Here is a 10,337-nt window from a genome sequence, read left to right as displayed (position 1 = left end):
GAATAAACATTAAATAAAAAATAAATAAATAAATAAGCAAAGTCACTATTTGTTTGCCTGCCACTGTATGCATGTATATTCATATCTTTATTGCTGCAAATAGTTGTATAAATCGCTTTTCCTACCGATGTAGGCTTACAGTTCAATATACTTTACAGAATTAATTTCAGTTTATGCAAGAAGAGGAAAAACGTATATGTTGGAAAAAAAAAATAATCCAATGGCCTGATCTAATTTTTTCTTATTGCGCACAAATACACAGGCAAATAACTGCCTTTAATCATTCTACCAAAGATTAATTTTCAAACTTAATTATTGCTATTCACTCACCTCATCATAATCAATGCCATCTGCGGTCGCATAATAGACAATTTCATAACCAGTTAAACCCAAATGTTCACGACTTAACCACGAAACCACCACCGAATACGGTTGAATGTCCTGTATGGCGATTTTCGGTATCAAAGGTGCATCACAGAATTGTTGTGGTTCCATTTTGGCAAATACTTTGCCACGCAATTCAGCTGGATGTTCGCACCTCAAGTAATTAATATTATCACCGCCAGCTTGCTGTGACCATTTTCGATGATCACGCAACCATTCCCAAAGTTTTTGCGCATCACAGCTGCAATGCAGTGGATTTTCTACATAGTTAGTAAGCCAATACAAAAACATCAATTTACCGGCGAGTGGCAAGTGCATTCGTGACATTTTCGTATTGACGTTGACGTTGATGAGTTGAAACAAGTGCGATGTGATGGTCGTTGTAGTTGTAGTTGTAGTTGTAGTTGAGGTGGCATCATTTGTTTCAGTTGACATTTGACGCCGAGCAGTAAGTAAGTGGCGGTATACATTTAGTGGTTGAAGTTTATTTTATTTTTGTTTTTATATAGTAAAGTTGCAAATAGTTGATGGTCGTGGTTATATGTTTTTTATATCACATCGTTGAGCCAATTGTGAGGTTGCAGAAATACAGTGAAAAAGAGAAATGTATATAAAAAAGGGGTTTTACTGCTCAAATATACATATGTAGTTAAAAAGTACTTAATAAAAAATAATGAATAAAAGGTTATATTTAATGTATTTAGTTTAGCCCAGTTATATTCTGTACGTTTTATATATTCGATTATGTGATGCGGACAAATTCGTATTGTTTGTTTAAAATATACAAAAGCTGATTTTTCTGCAACCCTAGAATTTTAATAGATCTAGTTTGTTTCAATCTTAAGGACTTGATTCAAAAAACATAAAACATCAGCTAAACCAGATGAACTATAGACACGCATTAAACGATATTCATAAAAATACAACTCTTAATGAGGTTCATGAATTGCCAACAACCATCCATCTCAGAAATAGAGCTCAAATGGGCTCGTGAGTTCTGCATTATTTTAACGCAACTCCATTCTGGCTAAACTTCCAACTGTCCGGAATCAACCCCGATAATACCTACTACAAAAATGTGTTCAATATGAACAAAATGTCCGGCACGATACTTTAGCACCTCCTCATATGCCCACTGAAAAAGGCGCATCTAGATCGTTTCCGGATTTGAACAAAGATGAGAAGGCTATGGGGATTTAGAGAGATTTTTTTTTGCGGAAGTTCGTAAAGCATATAGGCAGTTTCTATTCTCCGCCTTAGCCAGTAAATTGTTGTAGTGCCAAATAAGCTTAGGTTAGGCCTGGCTATGGTGAAGTGGCTGCTAATGACCAAATCAGCACACTTAGGCCCGTATTTTTGGGCTCATTGTGGTACTTACTCAAATTGTCGTGTGGAGTCTGCGCGAAACCTAATATATGTCACATTCCTATATCAGCTATTTCAGTGAAGTCCTCGAAAATTTCTGAACCCATGAGTTCCAACGTCTTCGCGTGCCTTCCGATGGAATTAGGGCCTATTAGCAAGTTCATTTCTGTACACAAAACCTTTCTGCCCAGCGTGAGAAGTTCTGGTCACATGAGTTTTGTCTTGCTGCTAGTGATTAGACATGTCCATATATCACGTGCTCTTTTAAGAGATACACTTAAGCATCTTAGAAAGAGCTTGGAGGTAGCGAGCATCATGCCTAAACACTTACAAAACTTCGAGTGTGGAGATGATGGCTCTTTCTTGCAAATTTGTTCGCCTGCTCGTTGCCTCGTAAGAGCAAACTGCTTAGCAATTCTTTTTGGGGATCTAAGAGAGTCCGCCAGGGTTTTTGAGTTTTATGTGACCTAGTCGACTGCTTTGAGTGTCGCATTGGTCGGGTATGTGCTGAGAAGACTCCACCTCTTACATCATAGTCGAAGTCAAGTGATGCATTTTTTCTAGGAGTCTCACTTGACCAAAATCTTGAATAGAACCCTATACATTTTTGAAAAAGGTAGCCTTGGTGCATAGTAGTGCGTGCATGATAAGTCAATATGCCCTGAAATTGCGTAGTCGCCAGTTTGAGTAACTCCGCATCCTGGTAATTTCCCCAGTATCAAAGCGGTACACCCAGCTTTGAATAATATTATATATATATTGCGATCAGTTTAGCTTTTTGTCCACTACTAAGTTTAAGCATTTTGCGGATTCCGCTAGCTCCAGTATTGTATTGCCTATGGCAGGTAGCCCTCTCCAAGGACCACGCCCTGCGGGGTTTCCTTGCTCACATCTCTGTCCCGCTAATGCTCTTGCCAGTACCGTCCCTATAACCCTATCTGTTAGTGCTGTAAGTTGATGCCCATAGCCGACATGATTGCCGTAGCTACTATTGCTGAAAGCAGCCCCGATGTAAAAGAACTCTGTCAGTGTGTACTCCTTTATCATTAAAGATTTTGAGATTAGAGACAAACCTTGACCTTTTTCACATCTCCGGAATGTGGTTGAAGGTAAGAACTCTCTTAAAAAGGCATGAAATTATTTAGGGCTTAGCTCCAATGATCGCTGCAGCTGAAACGGCATCTGTACCTGTGGTTTTATAGGGTTTAAAAAACGCCTATTGTCCAAATTAGTGTTTCTTTTTTAAGGTAATCAGCTGCACGTGGCTGACCATTTTCTATTAGACGCCTAAAAAATCCAGGGATTCTTTACCAATATTCGTTCATGTCGCGTTGGATTTTAGCAAACATACCGGGATGAATCAAGATGAATTGGAGATTACCTACTGGAGCCTGATATAGATTCAAAATAACTTCGAAAGTTCCTTTATGAGGACTTTTTGCTTTCTACTTCTTATAATCGCTTAAGTTTAACTTATAGATTTCCTATTGAATATTATTCTCGAGGGGATTAAGCGAGATTGAAGGCCCTTCGACCGTATTTTCGGGCCTCTTAAATCAATGGTTTATTTTTGTCCCGCAGCTTTTTCATGAGTCAGGCCTGCCACATGCCTCCATAAAACGATTGTGTCAAATAAGAATAAGAACGCAATCCTGGCCACACGTGGAAATAGCAAGGCATAGCCATTACCGAGTCGGAATTTTCCATTAGAGAGAATGTGTAAATTCTTGTACCCGTAACTGCTAGCGTAGGTATCCTTCACAACCCTCATGTTAGTTTAGCGGGCATTCCCAGAAATAGCGTAAAAGTGTAAGTTATATTTAAAAAGTAATAGTCAACCGATTTTGAACGAAATGTATGTATCTATTTTTTCCGCTTATGAGTAAAAAAAATGGATTGCTATGAAATCACCACCCTTATATAAAAAAATTGTAATTTAAAGATCAAAACTTAATTAAGCTCAAATACGTGGTGCGTTACTTACCTTCCAGTTTTAGTGTTTTTATATTTGTCTCCAGTGGTTTGAGCGCTTCAATCGGCACCAGCTCGAAGTAGTTCTTACGCAAATCGAGTACATGCAGTTTTCTTAGGAAGCGAAAAGCATCAGTCGACAAAACAGTCATGCGATTGCCCATCAGATAAAGTTCCATCAAACCATGCAAGTTGCGGAAAGTCTTCTTCGATATACGATCCAATTGATTGAAGGACAAATCGAATGTCTGCAACTGCGCTAAATCACTGCTAAACTCTTCCAAATCCTTCAGCGTATTGTGAGAAATATTCAGAAAGCGTAGCAGCCTCAAGCCCTGCAGACGTTCTTTTGGCAACATTTCCAATTCATTCACGCTGAGGTCCAACGTCAGCAGATTTGTGAGCGACTTAAAGGCGCCGGGTGAGATGCGCGTAATGCGATTATTGACCAAATGTAGATGCTGTAACGCCTGAAAAGCTTCAAAGTCTTTCGAGGTCAGTATGGATAAATTCGTTTGGCAGATATAAAGCTCTTTGAGATATGGGTAGCGCTCCTCCTTCACCGTGTAAATCTTGTTTATTGGGTTTCCTGTAAGATTGAGCCAAGATAAACGCGGTATCGAGATGTCTGACAACGCTGAGCTCGGCAGCTGTAAGAAGCGATTGCTCGAGAGATCAACGCGTTGCAAATTAATCGAATGACGAAGAAAATTCGCGGGCAGTGATAGCAAAAGATTGCCGCTAAGATCGATGCTGTCCAACTGTGTGAGGTTAACCGCATTGAAGCCACTCAACGAAGTGATTTTGTTATCATGCAAATTGAGTTGCCGCAAATTCAAAGTGCCACTTAATTTGAAGAAGTCGACGGAGCTTAGCTGATTGCGTGACAAATCCAAAGTCTCCAGCGTGCTCAAATTGTAGAGCGCAATGTGCGGGAATTCGGAGATCTGGTTATTGCACAATCGCAACTCTTTGAACACATTGAGGCCACTGAAGATGTTGCGATTCATAACCGTTAATCTGTTGTCGCAAAGATCAAGCTTAACCAGATTTGTATTCTTTGAGAATATTTGATCTGGCACACTTTCCAAACTGCAGTTGGCCATTGTGAGCAATTGTAGCGAGCGCATCTTGTCGAACATATCGGCCATTATGCCGCCAACCCTGGCCTGACTAAAGTCGTTGTGCGAGAGGAAGAGGCTGCGCAGACTGGGCACTTCCAGTTTTTGTATGTCTGCAGGATTTAGCTGGTTCTCTTCAAAGTTGAGTTCGTTTAGATTCTGTAGCGACTTGAATGTGTGCAGCTCAATTTTACGCAGCGAGGTGTTGCGCAGATTCAAATATGTCAAAGGCAGTTCGTCCATAAAAATATCTTTTGTTAGTTGCACCAGTGGATTGTTGGAAAGGTCGAGCACCCTTATGTTTTTTAATTTATTAAAGGAATAACTCTCTACAGCCTCAATGTAGTTTTGCGAAAGACTGAGTTCTTCCAAGCTCGCCAATGGCGCAAAGTACTCACGTCGCACATGCTTCAGCCGATTACCACTCAGATCTAGAAACTTTAAATGCTTCAGCGTACTAAATGTATCCTTGTCGATGTCCCGTATCTGGTTGTTGCTGAGGTACAATCGTCCGAGCAGCTGCAGGTCCACAAACATTGATTTGTCTACTCGGGTCAGCTGGTTGTCACGCAGCCACATGATTTGTATACGCTCTTGCTTGCGAAAGGTCTTCGTATGGATCTTGTGCAGATAATTTGCTTCCAGTTGTATGGAGAGAAGCGAGGAGTTTGTCTTTTCATTTGGGAAGATATCTTCCAGCACAGTCAGCTGGTTATCCTGCAAGTTGATGTGCTGCAAATTGGAAAGGCTCTGAAAGGCGCCCGGCTCGATGTCCTCAACGTTGTTCTTCTGCACATGTAGCTCCTGCAATGCAGGCAGTGGCTCGAAAACTCCTTTACGTATGCGTCGTATACGATTGTTGTGTAGTCTCACTTCGCGCAGGAACTCCAGCTTCCGGAACATGCCGATTTCAAGATCTTGTATTTCATTGTTGTCCAACGAAAGTGAGGAGAGTTTCTGGCACTTATTAAACAGCGTTACAGGCACTAATGGTATGAAATTCGAACGCAAATACAGATGGTCCAGATTCACAAGCGTGCTAAATACATTCGGGTCAATATGGGCAATGGCATTCGATTCCAGGTAAATGACATCCACGTTGGATGAGTTTGTAAAAGCATCCGCCGGCAGCTCGAGTATGTTATTCTCGGATAGGAAGACCTCGCGCAGCTGCGGCAAGTTTGAGAACACGCCACTTATTGAATGCACATGATTGTGACTCAGATCCACTGTCTGCAAGCGCTTATTCTGATCGAAAATTTTTGCATCCAACGCAATGATGCGATTGTGTGACATGTCGAGCGACATCAGCTCCTTCAAGCTTTTAAACGCATCCGGTTGTACAAGTTCAATTTGATTAGCGTACAAAGAAAGCGTCTTCAATTGCGGAAAAGCGCCGAAGCAATCGTTCACGATCTCCGTGAACTGGTTCGAGCTCAAGTCTAAGAATACCAATGAAGGTAGTCGGAGCACTGCCGCCGCAGCTGAAGCGTTGTTCGTCACTAGCGCTATGTCACCATAGAATGTGGAGATTTTATTGTTTGATAGACGCAGAGTACGCAAGTAGTCGAGTTTGCGTAACGCCAGCAGCGGAAATGTGCGCAACGCATTCTCTGATAAATCAATCTCCTGTATGGATTCCTCTAGGCCGGCGAACGCATGCTCGGGTATCGACTGCAGCTGATTGCCTTTCATGTTGAGTTTCGATAAGCGAAGCCCATAAAAGCTGTAATCTTCGATGCGTACTATTTCATTGTAATCGAAATCGAGTGCGCTCAATTTTTGCATAGTGTTGAGAGCGCGAGATGGAATCTGTGAATGAGAAAGGGCAGCAAAATTTGAGGGGTTATAAAAATGACAAAGTAAAGAGCGGTTTTAGTTGCTAAGTACTTAGATAATAAACAGTGTTTCAAAATTTATTTAGTTAAGTATTTCTCAAATGTAATTTTGACAAAAAAGTTGCACATTCGTCGGACTTTAATTCTAAATAATGGAAAGAAAAGGCCGCAGAAGAATGGGGGGAGGTGGGGGTTGATTACGGAGGTGTTTCGGCTCGATTAAGATTAGTAAGTTATCGACGACGACTGCCGGGGGGCAAACCTCATGATGCTTTCAATCTCAGAAGATCTATCTAGTTACTTGCTGTCATTGAGCAGACGGGACTAAAGACAACTCGTTGAAGTTGAAGCAGATTTTTGGGTATCGAAGAGATCAGTTGTTCGTCTCTGAACACGTCGCTGCCATCCTCAAACCATAGCATTGCAAAGTCGTGGAAGAGGCACACACATGATTCCGCCGCTCATCCTCTTCAAGGCAGTAAGGCAAATGGAGTTGTCATGAATGCCTACCACAAGAAATCACAATTTCTTTGCCTAGGTGTGCCTGTTTCCTCAATAGAATACAGTTAAACACTTTAAACCTACCTCTAGAATTTTCTCGATATTAAGAGACAACCTTTTTTCCCATTGTATGTAGAAATCAAAACCTTCTTGTTCGAATTTCAGTCCGCAGAAGCGACAAATATTTTGCTTTTGTTTCAGCGCTTACCTATATGTACATACCTTGTCGAAATATATTCTCTTACCATTTTATTTGTAGGTTACATAATAGCCAAAAAGCCAAAATTTTTACCTGTCATGGCTTTCATATTGTTATTCAACAATTGAACACCTTTTATATGCATTAAGCTTTATTGACTCTCAGCCGTTGTTTGTACACTTGTTCCGTGGAATATATTTACTTAGCTGTGTCGAGTGTGACTTTTTCAGGTTTAATTAAACTTGCAGGAAGATGCATATCTATGCAAAAGCTCACAAGTGCCCAGTAGGAAATATGGTAAAATAAACTTTTAGGTGTATCTGTAAAAAATTCCGCTGAGGATAAAAAGGTACAGAAAATTAATTTAATAAATATAAGAAAATGTGCTATCTCTCAATTTGCCAGAAAAAAATTTAATTAACCCGTGATGGCCACACCTCCAAAAAATAGCGTAATGACCACACGGGGTCTAGTGGACCCCATCCAATAAATATATGCCACGTACGTTCTATTTTATATATCGACCTCGAATCCTACGCTGAGCTTAAGCTTAAAACTTTCTCTTGTTATCTGATAAACTACAATAGCGTAGATAAACGGATTTATAGTCTACCATGTCTACCACTATCGATGCACTATGTACATACCAGTATTGGTTTTCCAAACGGCCTGAAATTATTGATTTAAATCTAGTAACAAGAGGTGAAGTCACAAAATCGATTTTAAATGGTTTTTATATAAAATATATATCCGAAAAGTTGGGATGGGGTCCACTGGACCCCGTTAACCATTACGGGTTAGTTACCTTAGTTACCGCATCGCTGATACTATGCCTGACGCAGAAATGGACAAATGCTATTTGTTGAAAATTTAGTCCTACAAGGATTACTTCACGGTGATTTCAAAATTGAAATAGATTTTTCTTTGTACCGGGTACCTATTACGAAAACTTATAACCGGTACTAAATATTCGGATTTTTTTAAATTGGTGACATGTAAAAAACCAGCTTTAATTTCTAAAATCATCATAATAGAAAGTAGTATTGCCCTTCTTAGTCGACTAAGCGGTGACTCGAATAGAAATAGTCAACTTCACTTAATAACAAAATCTTTAATGTGAAACACTTTTAATATTCGAATAATTTCGGTTACTCGATTTTCAGACTAATCGATAGTGAGCAGTTAATCGAATAGATAGTCAAGAGCTCTAGTGACAACTCTGAAAATTGTTAACCGGCACATAAAACCAGCGGCCTTTCCAAATTGCTAACCGGTACAGAAAACCCATTTAATTTTTGAACTCACCGTGAAGTAATCCTTATGTAAACAAAGTTTCAACGAATTATGACCACTTTTATATTCAACATTTGTCCAATTGTGCGTCAGTGATAGTAGTAGCGATGTGGTTTTTAATTAATTTAAATATTTGCTGTCAAATTGAGAGAAAGCTCTTTTTCTTATATTAACTAAAAGATTTTTCTGAATAGTATGCTACGAATTGCAGGGCATAAAAAAGCAAGCTCTACGGCTCGATAAGTCTAAAGCAACAAATTTCCACATGGCACTAATATAATCATAGATGCATACATATGCTTGAACAAAAGTCAACTTGATGCATGTGTATATGCATATGTATGTACATATGTTTCCAGATCGCCATGGGATTTGAATTACGGAAAGGACATGCAATGCAGGTATGCACGTAAATACTTTTTTTTGGGAATCACCAAATGACCCTGTGCTGCGCTTTTGCAGAAATATAATCTTTGTTATCCGTTTGGATGGGGATAAGTAAACAAATAACTCACACATACAGGCATACTTGTTTGCTTTGCGCCTTTGGAATATTTAATAATAAAAATGATGTCCTTGACGCAACAGTTGCTAAATGTCATACGCAAAGCAGGCAAAAAATGGTTAAACAATTTTTTTTTTTAATTTTTCATATCGACATGCCAATCTTTGCATTAGTTCCCTTCTATGGTTGCCCATACTGGAACTTTCTAGCTAAATATTGTAGTACATTTCTGTCACGAGAAAGGCTTCTCACAAAAATAAAATCACCGATCGGAGTTGGCGTAAAACTGTAGGTCCCTCCCCTTTGTGTGACAACATCAAGACGCACGCCACAAATCGGAGGATTGGCTCTGCCAAACACTAGCAAACATATATGTAAGCGCCAATCTCTTATTATATAGAACTAAAAGACATGCATGCTTTGTATAAATACATTAAAAAAAAAACAATAAAGATACAAATTTTAAGTTTATTAAGATATGAGGGAAAATTTTAAATGCTAAGCTCTGCCCCTTAGGAATTTTCTAAATGCAAAAAGAAATGCCCGTACCTTTTTGTTTAAATAAAAAATTTTATTTGTAACTGTTTCACTCTTTCGTAGAAGTGGTATAGAATTCTTGAAAATCAATGTTTTTCGACTGAAAAACTCTGTTTCTCTAAAGGAGACTTCCAAAAACAATATCCCACTATTCATTTAGCCCTTTTTCAATACTAACTTTTTTAATATGTCGCTTAAAGTCCCCAAAGAATGCAGTAGAGGGACCCATAAATACCATTTTTACCAAAAAGAGTTTTTTCCCCCTATAAAATATTTACATGTAAAACCTCATGGGCTTGGAGGCAGTTTCAAATGTATTTTTTTTTTTTTTAACAAAACTACAGATATTCTTTTTTCCATTTAGAAAAATCCTGGGACAGAGAGTTTGACATTTGAAAATTCTTTCTCGGACCACTCTAATGCACATATACGCAAGCATGCTGCTGCAACCAACGCCTGGTACTGACTACTGATCAACACGTCACGGATACTACTTGCTGATGTTACAAACTGGATTTTGCGACCTGCAACATCATACCGGAAGTGCTGCAGCACATCACAACGGAGCACAGGTATAGTAAATGTGTTCCTCTGGATGTGTGTCGCAGCAATTCACTGCGATT

General features: G+C 39.3%; 1 protein-coding gene across 1 annotated transcript; it reads right to left on the bottom strand.

Moving 5' to 3' along the window:
• Positions 1 to 318: 318 nt before the first annotated feature.
• LOC108374935 (chaoptin) lies at positions 319 to 9,952 on the bottom strand. Its single transcript, XM_017630994.1, has 3 exons — positions 9,893 to 9,952; positions 3,734 to 6,653; positions 319 to 644 (listed from the first exon to the last, which is right to left on the bottom strand). The coding sequence occupies exons 1-3, from the start codon at positions 9,950 to 9,952 to the stop codon at positions 319 to 321; spliced, it is 3,306 nt and encodes a 1,101-aa protein (XP_017486483.1).
• Between the last annotated feature and the right edge of the window lie 385 nt (positions 9,953 to 10,337).

The sequence above is a fragment of the Rhagoletis zephyria genome, unplaced genomic scaffold (genome assembly GCF_001687245.7).
Source record: "Rhagoletis zephyria isolate East Lansing unplaced genomic scaffold, Rhagoletis_zephyria_1.1 Rzeph_scaffold_08282, whole genome shotgun sequence".
Lineage (NCBI taxonomy): Eukaryota > Metazoa > Arthropoda > Insecta > Diptera > Tephritidae > Rhagoletis > Rhagoletis zephyria.
Note: the sequence above shows the minus strand (reverse complement) of the source record. Positions and strands in the feature narration are given on the sequence as shown.

Bases quoted from the DNA above. Each gene is read 5' to 3' on its own strand.
- LOC108374935 (XM_017630994.1), bottom strand. From the start codon at position 9,952: ATGGTATTTATGGGTCCCTCTACTGCATTCTTTGGGGACTTTAAGCGA. The intron at 6,654-9,892 runs GTTAGTATTGAA...TCTCATTCACAG, and splicing joins TTAAGCGACATATTAAAAAA to ATTCCATCTCGCGCTCTCAA. The intron at 645-3,733 runs GTAAGTAACGCA...CTAACTATGTAG, and splicing joins AAAAACACTAAAACTGGAAG to AAAATCCACTGCATTGCAGC.